Here is a 26,083-nt window from a genome sequence, read left to right on the forward strand (position 1 = left end):
GATTATTCAACGGATGAATTTCTTTCTAAATTCTAAGGCCGTCATTACATGGTCTTGGTTGTCTTGGAAAACTGACACATTGACACATTAAAAAAAGCATTTAATTAAATTAAATGCAATATTTTTCATTTGATTATTTGCATCAATCTTTAAATCGTGTATGCCTTTGCATTCCAGTGTTTAATTGCCTCTTTGTTCTGCATAATCCGATTATCTCGTTTTGATCAGATATTGTCCAGACTTAACTAACCACTAACAATCAATCTCAACTTCAAACAATCATTTAAACAACAAAAATGTGATAATCGCCTCACATTAGTTCATTAAGTAATTTATTTATCCGACAACGGTGAAGCGGGTCTTTGGCTTATGGAATCGCAGACTCACACAAGTTAGCAGCAGTGTAATGGCGGACAGTCACGTGACTGACAATATGGCGGCGGTCAATTTATCGATTATGGAACGGTCTGTAAATTCTAAGTGTGGGCTTGTTGCCTTAGGTAATTAAAATGATACTAAATTGGCATTCACCAAGGAAACACTCATTTTTCAAAAGCATTTGGATGATCATAATTGGAACTAAATGGCAGCAATCAGATACATTTGTATTTTCAAAATAATACAAATTACAAACTGTGAATATAATATGCAGAAATTATTGGTTTCCTTAAATGTTTATTTAAACTGCATAACTACTTATAGCCATTGTGTGAAACCCTAACCTTTATCAAGTACACTTACCTATTTACCGGTTTTACCCAGATATAGCCAGGTTTTTCTATGATCATCCGGATGTAAATAACTTTGTTTGATGTATAAAGGGATTATCGCTGATTCTGATAAATTGTCTGACAATTTTGAATCATCAATTATGTAGAGAAAATCTTAATGTAAAAAAAATTTGGGTTTTGCAAAATAACTATTTTGGAGAAAAAAAAATGTCCAAAATATTTTGATGTTGGCAATCGGGCCTAACCTTCGGCCCCAAATTTGACAAAAAAACCTCCATCTTTTAACAATGGGGGAATATAAAACTTGTTCATTGTAACTGCCTTGTAATCTATATTGTCATAATTTAAACAAGTCAGAAAAAATAAATACAAGAGCCGCTCTCTGTGAAAAGGGAGTCTAATCCATGTGCAGTCCGCACAGGCTTATCAATGACGATACTATCCGCTTTTATGATATTTTTCGTTTAAACTAAGTTTCTTGTTAGCAAAGATCCAGTTTAGTAGGAAAGTGTCGTCTCTGAAAAGCCTGTGCGGAGGACACTTTATGCACATGCATTTAACCCAATTTTCACAGGGCAAGGCTCAAATGCAATTGGTTAATGGTTTGTATTTTCAGTGCAACCATGTCAAGTTCCATCATTCACAAGACCATATTTGTGCTGGACCATAGCCCCGACTTCCTCAAGTCCTGCAATCAAAGCACCGACTATGACATCCTGGCCAAGGGGAAGGCATCGGGCATCATTCCCGCGGCTCCCATATTCAAGTCACTGTGGACGTGCTCTGTGGAGGCCGTTATGGAGTACATCAGGATTGTCTATGATATATTTCCCACAAATAAGCTGGTATATAACATATTAGTGCAAGCTGCAATACTTACATTTGTGGTCTCATATCAATCCATTGAGACACTTTCTTGGAAAACTAGACTTATTCGTGTGCATAAATTATTGTCCCTGATTAGCATTTGCAACATGCACAGGCAAAGCAGGGACAACACTGCCCAATCTCATGGAATTGTTTGATATAATGAGGTCTGTTGTAAACAAAAATTTCAACCTAGGCGGAAAGTGTTGTACAGATTAGCCTGTGCAGACTCACAGGCTAATCTGGGGCAACACTTTTCGCATATGCATTAAGAGCAGTTATCCCAGAAAGAGGCTAAATTATAATATATAAGCTGTTCGTTCACAGTCCAAAAAAGGACTTGGGCAGCTTAATTTTGAAAAAAAAGAAGCATTTTTTATGTCAAGATCTTGCTGTGATCTTATTTTGGTCTGTTTGAATGTAGTAATGCAATAAGAACTTTTATAAAATAATTCAATTAAAGTTCATTCATGTCCAAAAAAGTAAAGTTACATACCGTATTTTCCCTTGTATAGCGCGTCGCCATGTATAGCGCGCCCTCATGTATAGCGCGCAGACTGTTTTATTAATGCAGAAATGGAGAAAAAATTATTTTAAGACAATAAAACCACCAAATCGGACCGAAATTGGCCGCCATTTTGCTATTGCGCAATCCAATAATTTGGGGCATTGGAAAGCTTAATTAAGCATTCAAAATAGGAAGCGTCATAATGATAAGGAGCATGGGATGCATAGCACTACACTTTTCTGACAATTTTGTAATTTTCTAGCAACAGCTAGATAAACAGTCCACGTGCATTTCGTGTAAAACTTGAGAAAACAAGAATTAATTTACATCGTGTCATTCTTCCTCGGGGAAAGCATGGGCTTCAAATTTGAATTCTGTATAAAAACTTTGTGGCGCATGGGAGACAGGGCTACAGTTGTTGAGATATGTCAGTATTGACGTAAAACTGATAATCTATCATGTTGGACAAGTTGGGTCATTGTTTGTCACACTTCAAAGGCGTGAGTGTGATGCACAATAAAGGCGCCAAAAACCAGGGCCAAACTGGAAAACACTTACGAAGTCCCTGTTCACAACTATGGTTACCTGCAAAAAAGACCAAATACCTTTACCAGTCCGATGTAAGCTGCCTAATCGGACCGAAAATGGCCGTAGAAGTGCACAAACCTAGACAAATAAATGTTCGCATACTTTATTCAAACATTTTTTTTTTTTTTAAATAACTAATGCTACCCCGTTCATATCTGCCGTTACCGACTTTTTGTTGTTTCGACAACGGCCCCTTCAGTCTGTAAGATTATAGGGTGTAGTTTTCTGGAATAAAAAATGGCGGCTATTATGAATATTTACAAATATGAAATGAATTTTTTGCAATTTAGCAGCCGGGATAGCGTTGTATAAATGTATAACGCGCACAAACTTTTTTTATTTGAAATTCTGAGGTAAAAAACTGCGCACTTTACAAAGGAAAATACGGTAAACTTAACGTCATCCAATGCAATTAGACACAAATACTTAAGAATAAGTGCATATATATCATTTGTGATAGGTGAAGGAACAATTCAAACGTCGGTACAGGTTTGAGGTGCTTTAAAAAATATTTTAATATTTCTTTTGTCATGTTTATCCAAAGGTTTGCAAGTTGAGTACAGGGTAGAAATTTACATTTGTGTTTTTGTATATCAATGATAGTACATTCGAACTTTAAATTTAGATATGAGTCGCGTCTTGGGAAAATGGGACTTATGCCATATTTGGCTAGCAAAGCTTGAGAACAGCCTTGGGATCTGCTGGCTGGTCTGGAGCTTTGCATGCCGCGTATGGGATAAGACCCATTTGTTCAGCTCAGTCTGCTCTCATTTTAGATATCTGTGGTGACTGGTTCTCAGGCATTGAATGAATGGAGTGATGAACAAAACATGGTCCAGGTAAGTTTGACATCAATGCACAAGGCGTAAGCCATTTAGCAAAGCTGTTCATTATCAAATGATTGGCAAATATACTGTTATCAACATGAACTTGTTTTTAGGATAGAATAAAGTGATATTTTAAGGTTACCTTGTATTTTGAAGCTCATCTGAGCACAAATACTCTATTGCTAGAATTAAGATTCTTTGCTATTTACAATTTGTTCTTGTTCTCAATTGTCTCTTGACTTGACTTGTTTATGAGTTCTATGGTCAAATGTCACCACCCTGGGGTTTGCTTGTTTCTCTTATTTGTATATAGTAAAAAAATTAAAAAGAACCTCCTCTGAAACTACAATGGTAAGATGTTTTGTATTTGCAAAACCACAAAAATGGCAGGTCAATAACTTCCTTGGGGATAGCCAAAATATGCCAATGCATCTGAGCCTCGCTCTGTGAAAAGGGAGCTTAATGCATGTGCGTAAAGTGTCGTCCCAGATTAGCCTGTGCAGAATCAGGGAATACACTCTCTGCTTTTATTGTATATGTCATTACAAGGAAGACTCTTCTTGCCATAAATCCAGTTTATGTGGAAAGTATCGTCTCTGATAAGCCTGTGTGGACTGCACAGGCTAATCTGGGATGACACTTTACGCACATGCATTAAACCCCCTTTTCACAGAGCATGTCTTATATATTTTATAATAAACATGGATGACCTGACAAGTTATTATACTGTAATCATGATACGTTCTGATCCTTGGATCCCACAAACCGCGACATAATGGATCTCTAGTGGACTTGAATTTTTAATGAAATAAAAAGAAGAAAAACAAAGATAATTATTTATAATTTTCAAACATGTTTTGCAAAGCTCTACATGTTTACGCAGTTGTCACCAATAGTGACCTTATGTTTGACTCTCTGCATTTTACAAATAATGTTTTATGTCGATGTTACTTCTGTTTTATGAACAGTATTTCTTCACACTTTGACAGATAATGAATAGGTTGGCAGAGATTGGTCCCCCCACTAGCTCTGATGAATACAACCTAGTGAATGGACTTACCCAGGCCGTGGAAGAACTGTGTAAGCCGACACCCCTGCAGAAGAAAATGATGTCTTCAGGTGATGCTGAATCAGTGGGAAACAAAGGGAGAATAATCTGCCTAGCTTATGCTAAAAGGTTGGACTTTTCATTGCTTTAAGCCAAGTCCCATTACAGTAAATGCCGTCCCAAAATTGTTGTTTATTAATGCTATAGATGTACTTTTACCAGAATTTGTTGGTTATGAGTACCCTAAATTAAAAAAAATTGTAATTCATAAAATAATATCGTGTTTGATGTGTTTTTTTAGTCTCTTCAACACAGCACCCCAAAGTTAAAAAATGCAAAACTTAGAACAGCATAATTTTATTGCAAATCCGTTAAAACATAATATTTTTAGCTTTTTATTGTATAGATTATGTTCCCATAGCTTATAATAGTAGTGTTTATCTAGTTCTTAGAAGGTATTTTCAAACAAAAAATTGACACTATGTTTGGAGTAAATTTCAATATTCAGAGAAAAATGACATTAAAATGCAATTAGGTTTATTCCATAGATTTTTACTTTTTTGGTGAAAAGGGTCTTGTATTTGATGATTTTTAACCAGGTTTTCCGAAGGAAAAAACTGGTTATTCGATTGGCGAATGTCGGCGGGCGGGCTGGCGGGCAGGCGGAACAAGGTTGTCTGGGCCATAACTTTGTCGTTCATTTTGAGATTTTAAAATCATTTGGCACATTTGTTCACCATCATTGGACGGTGTGTTGCGCGAAAGAATTATGTCGATATCTCCAAAGTCAAGGTCACACTTTGAGTTCGAAGGTCAAAAATGGCCATAAATGATCTTTTCCGGGCCATAACTATGTCGTTCATCTTTTGAGATCTTAAAATCATTTGGCACATTTGTTCACCATCATGGGACGGTGTGTCGCGTGAAAGAATTAAGTCAATATCACCTAGGTCGCCACTTCTTAAAATAGATTGATTTTGAAACAAGGGGGGTAACTATGAATTATCAGTAACTATGCACATGTTGAGTTTTAGTTGTCTTTCTTTGTCAGGGCTTTTTTTCAAAATGAAATCAAGGTTGCCACGAGTAAAAACAGACTGAATTTGAAACAAGGGGGTTAACAATTTTGAATTGTCTCCCTTTATCAAACTTTTTTTTTAAATTGAAAACCTGGTTTTCAAACAATTTTGTCCCTTGTTTGTTTTGAATCTATTAACTGTAGCCTGATTGCTCTAATACTTATGCTTATTTAAACACTGTTGAGTCCAATACCTGGTTAAAACCAGTACTTAGGGAGAGATCTAAAGAATGACCCCACGATGGGGATCAAACCTGTGACCTCCTGGTTGCTAGGATGACACCAGATCCACTACGCCATGACAACCTCCAGACTTCCAAGAAAAATGATATATAACAAAGAAAATTGAAAGGAATCAAATATTATTATGTTATTTGCAGTGATGGGCACATGCGAATGCTAGAGGAGTGTGTAAGCGGTGCCATAGAACAGCACAACAATCTCGCGGCAGAAACAGAAAAGTAAGTGCTGCATTGAGTTGTGGAATACATGTGGCATAACCATTTCCTGCTCAGAAGGGCATTTTGACACGTTTGTTGTCCCATAGCAAATCAAATTACTTTTAAGATTTAAAAATTAGATTCAAGTTTTAAAGACAAAATAGCCTAGCCTTACATACAGATGAGCAGTAAACAGCATAAAATCTTAACATCCTGCGAGTAATTTTCCAGCTGTTCTGTTTTTATGCTGGTTACATATAGCCAATGTCACTCTGCTTCTGATTGCAAAAGGGTTATGTGTACTCGGTATGCCAATGCCCAAGAGAAGACTTGTTAGTTGGGTTACAGGGGCTTAGTGCAAAATACATGAAATGCACAGTTCCAGGGTCTTTAAGTATCAAGTGTGAATCAGAAAGGACACTGGGTTTATTTCATCTCATGCGAAAGACGAGCTAGTTGGTTTGGGTTGAGGGGGGATTGAGTCTGCGGACCCCTTAGTTTTGGCATCAGTGTGTTGCCACTAGACAACAGGTCTGGTCCTTTATGTTTATTGAACCAAGCTTCCCTTGTGTAAACGCCAATGGGTATACAGACATTTGCCCCTCCTGACATTTGCCTCTCCATGTTATCAGGACTAAACAGACATTTGCCCCTTCACTCAAATTCTCAAGGTGGACATTTACCCCTTCACTAAATTTCTCAAGGTGGACATTTGCCCCTTCACTCAAATTCTCAAGCTGGACATTTGCCCCTTCGGACATTTGCCCCTGCACCTTGTAATAAATAAATAATAAGCCAATGTGCATGTAATGAGATGCCTTACATCATTGGTTTCATTTTTTAGCTCACCTGTGAACAATGTGCTCATGGTGAGCTTTTGTGATTGCCTTTTGTCCGTTGTCGCTCGTCAACATTTGCCTTGTTAAAACTCTAGAGGCCACATTTATTGTTTTATCCTTATATGAAATTTGGTGGGAAGATTTGTGCCAATGATATCTTGGATGAGTCCGAAAATGGTTCTGGTTGTTTGAGAAACATGGTCTTAGGGGGCGGGGCATTTTTACATTATATGGCTAAAGTAAAACTTGTTAACACTCAAGAGGCCACATTTATTGTCCAATCATCATGAAACATGGTCAGAAGATTTGTCCCAATGATATTTTGGACGAGTTTGAAAATGGTTCCGTTTGGTTGAAAAACTTGGCTGCCAGGGAAGGGGAATTTTTCCTTATAAAGCTATAGTAAAAACTTGTTAATTCTCTAAAAGTCACATTTATAGATCAATCTTCATGAAACTTTGTCATAACATTTGTTCTAATGATATCTTAGATGAGTTCGAAAATGGTTCTGGTCTGTTGCAAAACATGGCCCCAAGGGGGCATGGCATTTTTCCTTATATGGCTATGTAAAACCATGTCAACACTCTAAAAGTTACATTTATAGTTCACTCTTCATAAAACTTGGTCAGAACACAGCACAGAATAGGTCATTTCATTTATATCTAGACACATTAAAATCAGCTATGAAATTGGGTGTGATGCATCATGTTATAAAAAAAGTTATATTTTATACTATTGCATGCATGATTTATATTTGAATTAGAAATTGTTTTATTTTATCAATGATTAGTTGCCCTTAAAAGCCAAATTTAATGCTTCATTATAAAATCCCTTTCTAATAATATGAATGCCCTTTTAGGCAGTCCCAAGTCCTCTTTGAATGCCAGGTATAACTGTCACATTGATTACACAAATATTGATGTTTCAAACAATTTATTTACATTGTTAATATCATATATATAACACAACAAAACATATCTGTATAAATATAATCACAATCAAATGATTCTGGGAAAACTGGGCTTAATGCATGTGCGTAAGGTGTCATCCCAGGTAAGAAACTTTCTGCTTTCATGGAATTTTATTTTGAAGGAGATCTCTTGTAAATAAAATGTGTGGACTGCACAGGCTTATCTGGGGTGACAGTTAACACACATGCATTTATCCCGGTTTCTGCAGAAAGTCGCTCTAATATGACAATCATAACATAGACTCCTCAAAATACACAAGGAATATCTTTGACTGCTTGATGGTCCGTAAGTAATAGGGAGTAAGCCCTGTGGGTATTCTTAAATCAAAACTTGGGAACGGTGAATCAACAGGTTCATTATAGTTAAATCACATTATCAACAATAATAAAGCTGTATTTGGTTATATAAATATTTCTTCAACCTTTTTATTGTAAGTGTCAGTCATTTCGTGATATTGATGTAATTTGTTTTGTGATATTGGTGTAAGTCATGTTGAGATACTGGTTTAAGTCTTTTTTAGAATACTGGTGTTAGTCATTGTGAGATATTGGTGTCAGTTGTTTTGATATATTGGTGTCAGTCATTTTGAGTTATTGATGTGAGTTGTTTTAAGATATTGGTGTGATTCGCTTTTATATATTCAGGCTGTCAAGCGGTCATACTTTTTCCTACTTTTTCCTACTATTTCCTACTTTTTCATAAGGATCCTACTTTTTCCTATTTTTTTACCAAATCTTCCTACTATTCCTACTTTTTCATTTTCAATGGAGATTTTTTTTTTTTAAGAGTTTATTTAGTAAACTTGCAGGATGAATGAATCTATGGCATGACTGTATCCCTGTTAATGTGCATTCATCTAGATGAGACCTGACAACCCATGCTGACTGTCTGCTAGCACCTCTTCAGGAGCATAAATATTTATTTCTTATGTAACTTTTAAAATTATTGACAAGTTTTTTTTTGAAGTAACAATAGTGCCTTGTTTACTTCCTTAGCATTTGTACACTGCAGACTTCACTACCTTACACAGTTCCCAGTGATGCAAGAGCTGAGGGAACCCATTGTTTATTCCAGTTTTATTTTGTTTCCATTGACAACAATTTGACCAAACCTTATGCATGTTTACATGATATTGCTGTTTGGAATGTAGAGATATAGAGATACATGTATTGTATGAGTGGTTATGTAATATGGAATTTATTACACAAGTTATTGGAAAAAAGATAAAACTGATGCTTTGCCGAGTTTTCATCATTTACAAATATAATGTAATAAATTCTGTATTACATTACAACGGATATGATGTTCTCTTGATATCATAGGTACATCATGTTTAGTAATTAAAGATAAATGCACAGAGCCTAAATGCCCTGATACATTTTTATGCTCCCGGTAGGGTGGCATATTGCAGTTGTACTGTCAGTCCGTTTGTCTGTCTGTTTGTGTGTGTGTGTCCGTCCGAAAACTTTAATATGGGCCATAACTTTTGCAATATTGAAGATGGCAGCTTGATATTTGGCATGCATGTGTATCTCATGAAGCTGCACATTTTGAGTGGTGAAAGGTGAAGGTCATCCTTCAAGGTCAAAAGTTAAAAAATACAATCCAAGGGAAGTAATAAGCTTTAAAAGGGAGATAATTTCTAAACCTGCCAAATGATATATTGAAATTTTATTTCAAAGCTGCGCAATAGTGGGCATTGCGTTTCGGACAAACACAATTCTTGTCTAATGATGCCATAGCTAGTGAGGTAACTTCAAGGTGTTAAAGCGAAGTATTAAAATTATTAAACGGCATTATTACACTCCCGCAAAGTCATCAATAATGTAAAAGCCATTATTTGAAACTGGAATAAACAATGTAGTGCAACTGTTTCATTGCCCAATCAATGCTGTCATAAAAGATGTCAGGTGATAAGGTCCTTTCTCCAGTTGCATAATCTGCTCTGCAATGACCAGTCATTTTGAATGTAACTTAAGTCATTATAACTGCACCCTATTGTCAATTTAAAGGTTTCACAATGTAGCTGTAGCAGAGCATTTACACTGCTTTATATACTAGTATTAATCTTGTACAACAAGTTGGTGTATCACTAAATAAATTTGGTCTTCTGCTTAAGGATATAACATGCACAATATATTACCATTTTTATATCATACACAGAAGACCTCTAACCACTTATTTGATGATACACCAAAATGAACAGCATCTAATTACATGTATACTTCTTTATCAGGGTAGCTTTGCTTGAAACTTAATTATCATAGATACACTATAAGTGCTAAAATTCCTAGTGGGAAAACAAAGTTTAACCCTTCATGGATGGAGAAGTTGGACAACAGTGGAAAAACACTGGGATCATGGTGCAAGAGAGATACCGGCAATGAGTTTGCAAGATATTGTACTGTCTGAATGAAGTCCATCTTGTAGTAATTCTGGTGCTAATCAACTTATAAGTCATGCAGATGGATAAAAACACAAGGAAAACATGAAATACATGCATGATAATTCACAAAAGCGTTTGTTTGGAAATGCCCAAAAGCCAAGCAGCTCTCAGGGTTGTGGGGATAAATCTATCTGTATGCAAGTACATCCGTCACACAAGGAACAGGTACAAAAGGCTGAAATCTTCTGGGCCCTTAAGGTAGCTTCAAGTGGGTATCCATACAGAACATGTGATGGCACTCCTGCTCTGTTTCAAGCTATGTTTCCTGGACCTGTGTCTAAAAAATAAGTATTATGTATTCCTACTTTTGAGGGAAAAGTTCCTACTTTTTCCTACTTTTTTCCTACTTTTCTTGCAAAAGTAGTTCCTATTTTTTCCTACTTTTTGAAAAAAGGTCACTTGACAGCCTGTATATTGGTGTGAGTTGTTTTAAGATATTGGTGTGAGTTGTTATGAGATATCAGTGTGAGTTGTTATGAGATATTGATGTGAGTTGTTTTGAGATATTGGTGTAAGTTGTTTTGGGATATTGGTGTGAGTTGTTATGAGATATCAGTGTGAGTTGTTATGAGATATTGATGTGAGTTGTTTTGAGATATTGGTGTAAGTTGTTTTGAGATATTGGTGTGAGTTGTTCTGAGATATTGGTGTGGGTCATTTTGAGATATTGGTGTCAGTAATTTTTAGATTTTGTAGTCAGTTATTTTGAGATAATGGTGTCAGTCGATTAAAGATATTGGTATGAGTTGTTTTGAGATATTGGTGTTCGTCGCTTTGAGAGATATTGGTCTCATTTGTTTTGAGATATTAGTGTCAGTCTTTTTGAGATACTGGTGTCAGTTGTTGGAGATATTGGTGTCAGTTGTTTTGTGATATTTGTGTGAGTCATTTTTGATATTGATGTCAGTCATTTTGAGATACTGATGTCAGTCATTTTGAGATAAAGGTGTCAGTCTTTGAGATACTGTTGTGTGTCATTTTGAGGTATTGGTGTCAGTTGTTTTGAGATATTGAGGACAGTTGTTTTGAGATATTGGTGTCCATCATTTTGAGATATTGGTGTCAGTTATTTTGAGATATTGGTGTCAGTTGTTTTGAGATATTGGTGCAAGTCATTTTGAGATATTGGTGTCAGTTGTTTTGAGATATTGGCATTAGTCATTTTGAGAAATTGGTGTCAGTCATTTTGAGATATTTGTGTCATTTATTTTGAGATATTGGTTACAGTCATTTTGTAATATCTGTGATATTCATTTAGAAATATTTGTGTCAGTTGTTTTGAGATATTTGATGTCATTCATTTTGAGATATTGGTGTCAGTCATGTTGAGGTATTGGTTTCAGTTGTTTTGAGATATTGGTGTCATTCATTCTGAGATATTGGCGTCAGTCATTTTGAGATTTTGGTGTCAAGTCATTTTGAGATATTTGTGTGAGTCATTTTGAAATATTTGTGTGAGTCATTTTGAGATATTTGTGTGAGTCATTTTGAGATATTGGTGTCAGTTGTTTTGAGATATTGTTGTGAGTCATTTTGAGATATTGGTGTCAGTCAAGATATTTGTGTCATTCATTTTGAGATATTGGTGTCAGTCATTTTGAGATATTGATGTCAGCCCTTTTTCTAGATATTGGTGTCAGACGTTTTGAGATATTGTTGTTGGTTGTTTTAAAGTTTTGGTGAATTTTTATATAGCGGTGCCGGTAAAATTGAGATAGTGGTTGTAGATGTTTTGAGATACTGATTGTTTTCCTTCTGGTTATCAGTACTTGTGCCTCAAGAAAGAGTTGGATACTACTAGAATGGATCCACTGAACAATTGTGACGTTGGAGTGTATGCAAAAGTTATATGTTTTAATGCTTACGGCATACATCAAGACAACACACTATATGTGTGTCGCCGCAAACATAATACATGTTTGTCCATTATCCTTCCTACAAATATGAGAATAAATGTGCATGAAAAGAAAGATGACACTTCAGATGATGGTGATAATGATGACCCTGATGGTGATTATGATTTTTATTTATGGAACAAACATGCTTTCCAAAAAAAATGATTTTTTTAATGAAAAGATTCTATCCTATTTTGTGATTTAGTATAACTGTCAATCACAACTCTAATGATAGAAATTATTGATTTGGAGATGAAATGGCATTAAATAGGAAAAGGCACAAAGACATGGTTAATTTGGAAACCATGAGCAAATTTATATTACCGGTATATACTTTCATCATAGTTACAGTAACATTGAACTTTTTAAGTAATGCTGTTATGCTTAATTGTATATATTCCCGCTTAATGGCCCTAACTTCAGATGGGCTTTTTATTTAAAACTCTTAAAAAATATTTGTTGCATATTAATATCATACTAGATAATACTAGAAGTTGATAGAAATAATGTGTTACATATAAATATAATAATTTTGTTGTCCTTATTTATTTCAGAAAAATGAAACACAAAAAGTTTAATAGGAATGGTTTCCATGTACAGTCAAAACATGATGCATTGAATCTGATACAAATAAATAATGTGATACTGGGAATATGTTTGCAGAAGCTACAAAAATTCCTTACATATCTTACTTAAATAATGTGTTTTATGCTAGCGCAATAGAACAAAAGATTCGCTTTTACAAATGTATTGTTTAGACTGTTTGTTAAATTATCAATTAGAATAAGTCACGGCATAATAATCGTGTTAACAACAGTTTTAAGAGCACTGATAATACGACATACCGTGAACAGTGCTTTAAAATCTGAAAAATGCAATACTACGAAAGTTGTGGTACTATGTACAATTCCTTATCTCTCTTGATTGACTATCCATTGTATCGCGTTTTGACTGTATTCCAAAATATGTAGTATTTTTTAAACAAAAAACGCTTTTGGCCAGAACATATTTGAAAACCTTTCTAAAACTGCTAAATAGGAGACTCTGCAGTTCTTGCAATTGGTTGGTGGAAGAAGGGTTTATCATACTGGAAATGGTTGTATTTGTTTGATATGCTGTTGTCGTGGTTTATGTTAAGCATGCTCTGTGACTCCTTGGTGTCGCCTACGTCCAGGCTACTGTTCACTGTGGAGGATTCCGAGTCAAACAGCAGCATGGTGACTCGTATCAAAAGCTCCACTAGCTCCATAATGGTCAGCACAGAAATGCCCATCCAAAGTCCAAGTGTTCCTCCTATATCCGCGAATAAATCTGCCAGCTCATACGCGGGCATTTGCTTGAATTCCACAACACTCAGGTCCTCTAGGTAGATATTCAATCGGATCAAATTTTGCCTAACAACTGTGGATGCTCTTATTAACGTATCCAGGTCAGTCTGGTTGTATTCTTCTCTTCTGTTTTCAAGCAAGTATTGGTCAAACCGTGATTGTAGATTGTCCATTTTTTCTCTTACTTCTTTTATGAGACTCGAGGTTATTGTGTTGTTTTGGTATAAATTTCGCAAAGCGTCCAACTGATAGAATTCCAGAGGCCAGTACGAGAGGGATATAGACTTTTGATATGAGGTTTCATCACAAGGTTGAAAGCAGTTGCATTTGTTCTCATAGCTTCTGTCATTGTTGAGGTTGTTCAGCAAATCCTCTTCGCACTTCAGTGTATCAATGTCCACTCGCGATTTGTTCAGGTACGCTTCAGTGTTGCGCCAGTTTTTAATAGCACCACAAAAAGGCAAATTCTGCTTCTTCGGATCCGTTTCTTTATACATTGGCAATGCAGCCGTTTTGCACCCACACCAATGAACCAAAATCCTTTGTTTGCACAGCTGAAGGCAGCTGAAGATCGTGTTCCTGTAGGAACGGTCCCCTTCTAAGTGGTTGTAAGTACAGTTGCCATGTGGATTTGGAAGTCTAGCATGCAGTACGGCTTTGAGACCTACGGAGGTAGAATACCCAGGTGGAACATCGAAGCCATGATCAGCCGGACTTGGCATAGTGTTGGGAGCATGCACTTGGGCTCGAACTCCGCCACTGAAGGCTATGTGGTTTTTAACGTCATACAGTCCATAGGCACCGGCAGGAGGGTTATCATTTTCGAGAGATAATATCACTGACAAGCCGTTTTGTGGTCCTGTTGTATGCATTAGAAGCTTTTGCTCTTTCGGTTCTTTCTTTACCTCATCATACCCGCTGTTGAAGGTGAAGCAGTTGTAGTAATTTTTGCCATCAAAGTACAAAGTGAAATTGGCTGAGCTGCATGGCTTTGTGTTGAACCTGCAGCTGATAACAAAGTTGTCAATACTGTGACCGATAGCTTTGCCAACCTCAGGCAGGTTCTCATAAAACGCTTGGTGCGAATCCATACGATCAGTATGTTCGCCAAACTTTGCGTTCTTAATAAATGTGAACCAAGACATTATGTCTGTTTCATTTCGAATGATAAGCTCATTGACCTTGGTTAAGGAGATGGTTGCTATGTTACACAAGGTCACGGACGGAAACTCCACTGGCATGCCTTCCTTCATTTGAGACACCTCTACCACTTGATACGCCAGAAACTTTGAGACGAGAAGCGACAGTTGCATGGTGGCGGCAGTGAAACCAATTATCACCAAAAGCGACCAGAGCACCTTACGCTTCGTCGTCACTGAAGTGGCAATCTTTGCAAGTCCATGAGCATTACTCTCCGATCCAAGCTCGGACATGATTCTCAGGGCCGATGCTTGCTTTTGCTTCTTCCTCTTGGGTCCTTTGCTTGTTGTGTGGTCATCATGGTGTGTAAGGTACTTTGTAAACCCTTCAAACTTCATTGGCTCAGGTTTATGGCCCCTGAAAATGCAGAAAGGACAAATTATGTCTGTCTCGAGTGATGATCTTGATGAAAACCAGCTAACAGTTGGCTGATAAATTAGTTATTATTTGTCTAGCTACATCACTGACTTCTAGCTACGCCACTGACTTTAAGCTACGCCACTGACTTTGAGCTACACCACTGACTTCTAGATACGCCACTGACTTCTAGCTATGCCTCTGACTTCTCTCTTTATGTCTGACTTAAAGCTACATCACTGATAATAAATTATCTAGGTACACCACCAACTTCTTGCTATGCCACTGACTTCTAGCTACTTACAGCTATGCTGTTGACTTACAGCTATGTCTCTGACCTATAGCTATGCATCTGACTTATAGCTATGCCTCTGACTTATAGTTATGCTTCTGACTTATAGTTATGCTTCTGACTTAAAGCTATGCCTTTGACTTATAGCTATGCCTCTGACTTATAATTATGCCTCTGACTTAAAGCTATGCCTCTGACTTATAGCTATGCCTCTGACTTTAAGCTATGTTTCTGACCTATAGCTATGCATCTGACTTATAGCTATGCCTCTGACTTATATTTATGCTTCTGACTTATAGTTATGCTCTGACTTAAAGCTATGCCTTTGACTTATAGCTAGGCCTCTGACTTATAATAATGCCTCTGACTTAAAGCTATGCTTCTGACTTATACATGTAGCTATGCCTCTGACTTGCTATGCCGCTGACTTATAGCAATCCCTCTGACTTATAGTTATGCCTCTGACTTGCTATGCCTCTGACTTAAAGCTATGCCTCTGACTTGCTTTGCGTCCGACTTGCTATGCCTCTGACTTAAAGCTATGCCTCTGACTTATAGCTATGCCTCTGACTTATAGTTATGCCTCTGACTTATAGCTATGCCTCTGACTTATAGTTATGCCTCTGACTTATAGCTATGCCTCTGTTTTATAGCTATGCCTCTGACTTATAGTTATGCCTCTTACTTATAGCTATGCCTCTGACTTAAAGTTATGACTGTGTATTATGGTTATGCCACTATTTATAGCTACACCAATGACTTCTAGCTATGCCACTGACTTCTAGCTATGCCACTGACTTCTAGCTATGTCACTGAATTCTGGCTACACCACTGACTTCTAGCTACACCACTGACTTCAAGCTTTACCACTGACTTCTAGCTTAACCACTGACTTCTAGCTATGCCACTGACTTCTAGCTGCTTCAACTGATACTCTCTTAATCATTGTAAATTTGAGATCTTTCAACTAACTGTTAACCATCTGAATGTCAATTGTGAGGTGTTTAGCCTGCAAGGTCTTTGACATTTAAAGCAATTGTTCTTGGGATTGTGAGAGACACAATGATCTAGACAACCTCCCATTGGGAGCAAAATAATCATATGCTAGTTGATTTAATAAATGATATTCAATTTGCTAGAAAGAAGTTTTTCCTAAATGCACACAAAAACAGCTTCATGGCCAGTAAAACATTTTTACAGGGGGTCAAGCACTCAGAGTTTGTTAGTAATAAATATGATTTATGACTTAGTTACATATATGTAACATACTCTTTCAATTTTTGGTAATGAAACAAGACTCAAGGGTTACATGATGACTGATGAGTGTTGTATACTCATGATTGTTGTATTTTCATCGACTTGAAAAATGTATCATACATATAATAAATACCTATACTGCTAAATTCGTAGTGAGCTTGTAAAGTTTCAAATATAAGGCATACACTTTGTTTTTAAACCACACTTCACTTTTGATTTAAAGGAGTATTGATAACTATAAAGAGTGATATAAGTGATATAATTTTTTATGATCTCTTAATTGTACAATTGTAAAACATGCCTGCATGGGAATCATTAACCCCTTCTCCAAGTTTGTTTAGCTTTGCAGAACATGCCAGGCTACTGGGAATTTATTTTTGTCTACAGGAGTAATTTGACAAGATCATTGTATTATTTTGGTTTTCCCTCGGTGCTTTCAACTTGTTATTGATGGCATGGACATTTGGTCTGTTACCGTTTGCTCTCTCAATCTTTGATCTTTGTCCTCTACTCTTGCTGAAAGCAGTAACTATTCTCCATTACAGTGTAATCCATAGGAGCCGTGCTTTGAAAAAACTAGAAATTATGCATGTGCGTCAAGTGTCTGTACAGACTTATCAAGGGCAACACTTACCACCAAGACTGGATTTTTCTTTAGAACAAAAAAATACATATAAGCAGACAGTGTTGTCTCTGATTACCCTATGCAGAACGCACAGGCTAATCTTGGACGACACTTTGCGCACTTAAATTAAGCCCTGTTTTCCCAGAGTTTGGCTCATATGTGCTTTATCAGTGAAAATGTACATTTAAATTTTACCAGTCAATATATATGTTTCACTAAAAAGGATATAGTTACATGTGTAGCACTTCTCAATTGAGTCTAAGAGACACAATTATTATAGCTAAATAGGAGAAATTGTGAAATCTGATAGACATTTCATTTAGGCGCATGCGCATTAAATTGCCCTCTTATTTTTATGTTCCCTCATGGTGCTATTGTCTACATTAATTGAACCATTGCAGGTGAAGGTCATGGACAAAATACTTCAGGAAATTTTGACTGTTGGAGAGACCATTGTGTTTTACTTAGTTTAAACCTATTAATGTTTAGCTCATTGCATAGAAAGCCTTAGGCTTATTTGAAACACTCTCAAGTCAGTTTCCTGGGTAGAACCAGTACTTTAAATCTTCAGGGGAGATCTAAAGAGCGCTCTCACGGTGGGAATCGAATCCATGACCTTCTGGTCGCTAGGCAGACACCATATTTATGTGTTTTCACTTAGAAGTGTTATAAGCTTATGCTATTTGATATATTTAAAAAAAATCGCCTGCAATCTTTCTCATTTGATAATACTTAAAAACAATATTAAAATAAAAACAGGCATATCTTTCAATTGGAAAACAATGCTTGTTTATACATCACACGGAAATATATTCATGGGATGTTTAAAATTACATTTGTGTTTGCAATGATCATTATGTTATAGCTGTAAGTGTCTAAATAAATGTTTTGACACTTAGAGAGCAACACCCACCATCTCAACATTCGTATAATTTTTCCCTGTTCATGTCATTATGTATACAGGACTGTTTGAAACCGAAATTTGTATAATTTCATCCTTCAGAATTATATGAAACTGCAAGTCTTTATACCTGTTTTTTTCATTTAAATATTAACTTTCGACATTTTAAATACAAAAATGTTTGTAAACAAATCAATGCACAGTTTCTATGTGTACACAAAGCATATGCAAGACAAGACAAATTTCTCCTATAGCATAAATTGTCCTGACAAATTAATATTGGCTATGTTATATATTGGACAGCTAAAACATGTGTTTCTTCTTAGATTGGTGCGCAACAGCCTTGGTTACATAACCTTGTGATCATGTGATCACATAGGATTTGTATTGTATGGAATTCCAGTCATTGTTGTAGGCCCTATCAGATTGTGGGGGTTATTTGTTTTGTATGATGTATTGATATTGCATGTCATACAAATTTTGCTTTATCGCTTTTGTATCATCAACACACTTTACCCATCCTTAACATATTTTCGAATGTCTGCAAAAATGACTTCATTGGAATCTTTATGAAAGAACACAACAAGGACAATACATAAAAGAAATAAAAACAAGCAATTGCAAGTGTTACGCAATTGCAAGTGTTACAAATGTCATTATTTTATATATTTTTTAAACAAGACATTAATTTTATTTAATAGGAGTCTTAGAGATGAAGCAAAAGTTCACTTTTTTACGTTAAAAAACGACAGCTACCGCAAAGTATTTTTTATCTGTTAACACTATTACAAAAAATTATGGTAATAATGTCATCTAAGTTTTATGAGTGATTCTTTTGGTTCAATGGTAGCTCCAAAATTTTCAAAATATTTTTTTCGTCTTTTTCGAATATATGAAGTCTGGCTCGTGTTTTGTGCTATATCTCGTTGCTCTACGCCAATCAGAGCCCTTGAAAAAGCCACGTGACGAAATGTTGTAGAATGATTGTTGGCTTTTTTTCCGGCGAAAAGTCGTAGCGACGCCATTTCACCTATAGGTATGTCGTTTCGTTTGGACAAATTTGACAAAAACATTTTTGTAAATTTTTTTATTTGCAACTACGAGGTTTCCTATCAGGACGAATTGTTGACCTCATAAAAATGACAAAACTGTGGTGACAAAATATCGTAGCTACCATGCCTGACTGTCAGTATGACTTACACGTCTACGGCTTATACCGTATTTTGCAGCTTCATTTGTTTGGTATTTTTACAGAATTTCAATTTCTAAAACATCGTTATAAAAAATGAGACGTTTTTTTCTCTCTCCTGAAAAGTTGGCATTTTGTAGCTACGAGGTTTGAGAACGACAGCGACGATATATGATTACATTCATATTCAAGTATTCATAACCTATTCTTTAACCCTTTACCTCTCAGAAGCTAAGTGAAGATAGCTATGTGCAAACAGCATAAAACCACAACAGCCTGCGAGTATCTGGAATAACTAAAAGCCTGTTCCAGTTTTATGCTGTTTGCTGCTCATCAGTATCTTTGGGTTACAAATGAAGCCTTTCACACTTGAATCTAGTAAGAAAGGTCTTTAAATAAATTTAACTTTCTAAGGGACTACACATGTGTCAAAATACAAATCTAAGTGGTAAAGGGTTAAGAAAACCGGAGTTTATTAGCTATATCATCTATAGCGTTCAACTCTCCACCATTCTTGACATTCTCAAGAGTATTCCAAGGGGCAGCCAGAATGTGCAGGAAATTATTTGCACATGTCTACAATTTATTTTGCTGGTTAGCTGAAGATCAACACTGCTTGAGGCGATCTTGTTGTTTGATATGATAAGGAGTTGTGCTACCAATGCTGTTGTTTTTTTCGTTTAAATTTGTAGGCAGGTATTGGGACCCATTCTCAATGGAAAAAAGTATATATATTTTCACACATGGGACTGTAAAAATTCCCAATTGAAGGTTTCCAAAAAAAATAAAACATTTAGCATTTATAAGATCATCTCCCATCCAGCTCTACAAGTTACACCTTAGGTAATATTATATTGAAACAGTTCTGAAGCATATTTTTAGCGAAAAAACAACAACACTAATTTCCCAATTTTAGTCAGAACGCCGCAATTTTTCCCAATCCAAAGGGACCCGGGCCCTTTCCCACAATGGTGAAAAAAAAACACTGACTAGAAGAATGGAGTGAATAGTGTACAAGAAATGAAGGAAAAAAATGATTGTAATCACTTGTGAAAAGAAACTAAAATTAAAGCGCTGAAAGCACTGCAGTTTTTTGTTATTGAATTATTAGTCCCCTACCGGTTTCACTGGAGGGGACTTATGGTTTTCGCTCAGTGCATCTGTCTGTCTGTCAGTCTGTCACACTTTTCTGGATCCTGCGATAACTTTAAAAGTTCTTTATATTTTTTCATGAAACTTAAACATGGATAGATGGCAATATGGACATTATGCACGTCATTTCATTTTGTTCTTACGTCAAAAATTCTGGTTGCTATGGCAACAAATATATAAAAAAAATAACATAAAATCTGACAATGATGGAATTTCTGACAATGGTGGAGCTGGTAGGGGACATATATTGCTTGGCAATAGTCTTGTCTTTCTTTGGAACTCATTTTTCAAAATTAAGTTATCGCTTTAAATCGCAAGTTTTAAATAAACACAGCCCATTCACATCTATTGAAAGTGCGTCTTAAAGCAAATGTCGAGATGTTAGTGCACTGTTAAGCATCCTATGAATGTTATATTGATAGTTTAGACATAATTACAACAACAGGCCCCTTCTTAGACTTTCTGAAAGTATGGAAAATATTATGGCAATTGTATAATGAAAACCAGTTTATAAGAAATCAAATTATTTGCATTCACCATTTAATTAATATGTTTGCTGGAGTATTGGATACTAATTACAATACATTTGTTTTTTAATACCACACCAGCATTGTAAATTATACAATAAGAAAATTGAGGAAAATAATAAAAAATTAAAACTGCAACTTTTTGCGAACAACTTATAAACACAAATTTTGGCTGTTCAACAAGAAAGTATAATAGCATCTCTGTATGGAATTGAATGATTTTGTTTGAAAACGATGTATGCGATGTGAACCTTTTTTTCATTTGAAGGGTTTTATTCAATATTGATCTATTGGCCTTTTTGAGGAAATGTTGGTCTCAAGATTCTGCTTAACTTGTCTAAAATGTACATTATTGTTTATTTGCAGATATAGACTCCTACATGATAGTACTATGATTTCATAAAACTTCTGAATTTTGAAACATGTACTTGCGTTTGTGCTGCAATATTGCGTTGATGTGTTGAGGCTGAAATAGCAGTTTCCTTCACAGAATGTGATGTATTCTGTAATATTTTGCCATTCGGTTGTCATTAACTGGCAAAAAATCAGCATTTGCAGAAATTTTGAGAACAATTGAATTTTGAGACACTGTGTATAGCATGTGAAACTGACTGCAACTCATTTGATGATGTCTGAATGGGCATAAATTTGAAATATTTATTGTTGTATTAGCAGTGATACAAAAACATAATTTACTTTTAAGCAGTCATGTGACAATTTGTCTGTTTATTCTGCATAATTTGATGATTAGGATGTTGGTGGTGCTACTGGTGTTGATGCTGATCATATTATTGGGGCTGATAGATGTTGCTGCTGATGATTATAATGGAAGAGATAGTTATTTTGAGTCTGCTACTGCTGCTGCTGCTTCTGATTATTATTATTATGATGATGATGATGATGGTGGTGGTACCGTGGTGGTGGTGGTGATAATGATAATGGTGAAAAGGTACAATTATGTTTAGCATAAATTGATAGTATGGACAATATAAATATACTGGGGGGATCAATTTGCTTACATCTTCTATCAGAGACTGTCAAGCATGAGAAAGAACTTCAATAAATCAAGTTGTATCTACAAATAAGTTGTGGTATTGAGTACATTATGGCCAGTAACAAGCCTAAGGGATAGTTGTTGTAGTGTTTCTTATAAGAATGTTCCCAGACCATGTTTGACCTGTTTGTACCATTGATTCCATCAAGATAAAGAACTCCTGTTTATTCTGACAATGTGATCCATGCTATTGTTATGCTACTTGTTAAAGTGTGCAATAAATTAATAATTGGCAGTAAAATGATTGCTGCTATATCTGATTATCTTATCTTACAATGCACTAATTTAGATCACATGAATGCGCTAAGCCTCATATATAGGTGAGACAAATAAATTAGATTACTGTGTCTGAGAAGAGAATTTATCTGTAGAGCCTCCTGCTTATAATTATTGTAAGGACTTTAAATCTGTTGTTAAAATATAAACATGCGTTTCGAAACAAAAATCATTTTCTTATACAAGATATTTCACTGAACAAATTATGAATCATATTCATATTTGATTGTCTGTTTCAGTTATAATTGTTGACACATCTCAGATGTAAACTGAGACATGCAAAAATGGGTCTTATGCAATTGCGCAGTCTGGACAAGAGGTATCCTGTCCGCTTATGAGACCACAAAACCTTGAGTGACTTTACAGTGGAAAGCCTAGCTCCTGATAAGACTGCAGGAACGCATAAGACCCATTTTCGCATGATATCGCTCATATTGTCTATAAAGGAAACCTGCGTTACCATCCTATAAATTTTCTTTGATAACTGATACAAATGCCCATCGAAAACCAATAAATTGTATTAATATATGTGAAAATCAATCTCCTGAAAGCCTGTGGCTTATCAGTCCTCTGTGGACAGATCCTGTCCTTTTGAATTTCTTGTCTTATAATATATTAATATTATCAAAAAGTGATGACAGGATCTGTCGACAGAAGACTGTCAAGCCCACTGGCTTTCCGGTAATTGCTTTGCAAATGTGATAAGGTATTTTCTAACATATACCTGGTATTAACATATAGTGTATTGATTTAAAAATGTTGTTTATGAAATAAATGTCAAAAGCTATCAGTAAATCTTTTTGCAAATAGTTCCAAGGTATAGAATTTTTAATGCTATTATGTTTATTGAGATCAACATTTGTAACATTTAACAAAAATTGTGGACTATTTTTTATGATTTCAAACATTAAACAAAAATTGTGGGCTATTTTTTTATGATTTCAACGTCGGTGTGCATCTAACTCTTGAATGCCATTAAAAAACAAAAATGGTCAAGCTGAACAAACTTAAAGGCCCTGATTCAGGTATGTAAACTTAAGTTATCTTAAGATCTGAAGTATTTAATCACAAGCTCCCTTGTAATTATAAAAAACTTTTTCACAGAAATCCATAATTAAGACCACATTGTTTTAACCATTCAATGAAATTTAGATTCCACACTGCCGTACTCATGTACGACCCAGAAATGACAATGGTGATGTAAACTTCATGATTCTTGATGGTTGTTAACATAACAATCTTGCAACGTGTTTCTGTGAGCATTCAGTCATGTGTGGTTGGCAAAAAAAAGCAAAATGTAAATGTAAATATTTCTATCCTCTCCCACAGAACATTTTTGGCACCAGTTCCTAGGCTATTTTGCACCTGTATTTGTAATGAAGTTACCAGCGGACCATAAAGTGTTGTGTAAGAATTCGGTTTTCTTTGATTGACGTGCTATTGCGCACATTGTACTTTACCTCAAGAAGAAGAGACAAGAAGAGGAAGAAGTCAAACATGATCTAGCTGCATTGAATTCTGTTGCACGAATAACAGACATGTATGATAGTATTTGTCTTAACCCTTTACCCCTTATAAACGCACTTTGATGTGCTTGTAGTCCCTTACAAAATCTAATTAAATTTAAAATCATCTACTAGAATAAAGTTTTAAAGGCTTCATTTCCAACCTTCAGATACTGATGAGCAGCAAACAGCATAAAACCTGAATGGACTGCGAGTTAATCGAGTTACTCGTAGGCTGTTCAGGTTTTGTGCTGGTGGCAAAAGTCATTTTCACTTTGTTTGTGATGCGGGAAGGGTTAATGTTTAAATTTTAAAGTGTCAATCATTAGTACACTGGCAGAATACATGTGTGGAAAATTATTAGTCCCCTACCGGTTTTACTGGAGGGGACTTATGGTTTTTGCTCCGTCTATCAGTCAACCAGTCAGTCAGTCTGTCACACTTTTCTGGACCCTGCGATAACTTTTAAAGTTCTTAATATTTTTTCATGAAACTTGAAACATCGATAGATGGCAATATGGACATTATGCACGTCATTTCATTGCGTTCCTAAGTCAAAAAATTCTGGTTGCTATGGCAACAAATAGACTAGATATATTTCTGAAAATGGTGGTTTTCTGGATCCTGCGATAACTTTTAAAGTTCTTAATATTTTTCATGAAACTTGAAACATGGATAGATGGCAATATGGACATTATGCACGTCATTTCATTTTGTTCCTACATCAAAAATTCTGGATGCTATGGCAACAAATATATATAAAAAATCTGAAAATGCTGGAATTTCTGACAATGGTGGAGCCAGTAGGGGACTTGGCAATAGTCTTGTTTTTAATGTTATTTTGATATACATTAACTAATGCCAATCATTTGCATGGCTGTGGTCTTGTCAAATATAAAGTTTCAGTTTAATTCCTGCACAGTTGCAAAGCAATTATAATTGTTAACTCTATTGGCATTGCATTTTTTTTTGTGCCAACAAGATAGTTCAAATTTCTTGATAGGTTAAATAGGTTAAAATGACTTGTAAAAAATCTTATTTTAAGTTGCATAAAATTAGTTTGTTGGATGGCACAGCCGGTAAAGCTGGTCAGTTTCCATAGCGACTTGACTTCGATCACAGGAATTGTGTTGAACAAAGAGGAGGAATGTGCAAGAACATGGGATCTGTTTAGAACAATTCGTATGATAAAATGACAGTAAGTTAAGAAAGAACACTGCAAAAGTTATGAATCTTGTGAATCAAGAACAATAGCTGCCCTTCTATTGTATGTTAACTTACAGTTACAGTAAACTCATTAATATTCGTGGGACATTAATTTTCCTTTTGTTTTCTGGGTTGACGGAACCACAAATATAACACAAACACATTGCAAAATTACTGATGTAAATTCCTCAATTTTTACCCCAAATCGTAAATCAGCAAATTTAAATGGCCACCTAAAAGTCATTATTTGAAAAACCACAACATCTCATGTCAACAAATATTTTTTTATTTTATCCTTTCCCCACTCAGAAGCAAAGTGAAAATGGCTTTTGCAACCAGCATAAAACCAGAACAGCTGCCTGCGAGTGACTCGCAGTCTGTTCAGGTTTTATGCTGTTTGCTGCTCATCAGTTTCTTAAAGTTGGAAATGAAGCCTTTAAGATTCTTGTAAGAAGATTTTAAATTTAATAACATTTTCTAAGGGACAACAAAAGCATCAACGTGCGTCTATGAGGGGTAAAGGTTTAAGCTTTTTTGTCTGCTTTAACTTAAATTCTTCTTCTAAACAAGCTAATAATGATTCCACAATCTACATGGTCTTTAAAGATTTTTGTATGATGTTCATATTTTGTAATGGATACTGTTGTAAGGACTTGTGAATTCATAGAACTTGACACAAGCTATTATGTGTAGGAAGGCAACACACAGATACATAACAGTCAGATCCTCTTGTTATACAGTTTAACTTTAACCCTTTACCACTTAGATACGTATTTAACCCTTTACCACTTAGAAACGTATTTAACCCTTTACCACTTAGATACGTATTTAACCCTTTACCACTAAGATATGTATTTAACCCTTTACCACTTAGATTTGTATTTAACCCTTTACCACTTAGATACATATATTTTGATGCATTTTTAGTCCCATAGAAAGTTAAATTTAATTAAAGACCTTTCTTGCTAAATTCAAG

At 35.5% G+C, this 26,083-nt stretch overlaps 2 protein-coding genes across 18 annotated transcripts in view; one reads left to right on the forward strand and one right to left on the reverse strand.

Annotated features, from left to right (window-relative positions):
- Positions 1-26,083, forward strand: part of LOC127880711 (integrator complex subunit 13-like) — a 126,958-nt gene that overhangs the window by 21,807 nt on the left and 79,068 nt on the right. For all 17 annotated transcript variants that reach the window (XM_052428055.1, XM_052428056.1, XM_052428068.1 and 14 more), the window contains 4 exons: positions 1,348-1,576; positions 3,471-3,533; positions 4,511-4,698; positions 6,028-6,108. In XM_052428055.1, coding sequence (XP_052284015.1) covers positions 1,355-1,576; positions 3,471-3,533; positions 4,511-4,698; positions 6,028-6,108 — 554 coding nt within the window. In that variant the 5' untranslated portion in view covers positions 1,348-1,354. The remainder of the gene's footprint in view (positions 1-1,347; positions 1,577-3,470; positions 3,534-4,510; positions 4,699-6,027; positions 6,109-26,083) is intronic.
- Positions 7,843-26,083, reverse strand: part of LOC127880712 (FMRFamide-activated amiloride-sensitive sodium channel-like) — a 47,699-nt gene continuing 29,458 nt past the window's right edge. Inside the window, exon 2 of the mRNA XM_052428071.1 lies at positions 7,843-15,123. Within this exon, the coding sequence (XP_052284031.1) occupies positions 13,269-15,123 (1,855 nt within the window). The 3' untranslated portion in view covers positions 7,843-13,268. The remainder of the gene's footprint in view (positions 15,124-26,083) is intronic.

The sequence above is a fragment of the Dreissena polymorpha genome, chromosome 5 (genome assembly GCF_020536995.1).
Source record: "Dreissena polymorpha isolate Duluth1 chromosome 5, UMN_Dpol_1.0, whole genome shotgun sequence".
NCBI lineage: Eukaryota > Metazoa > Mollusca > Bivalvia > Myida > Dreissenidae > Dreissena > Dreissena polymorpha.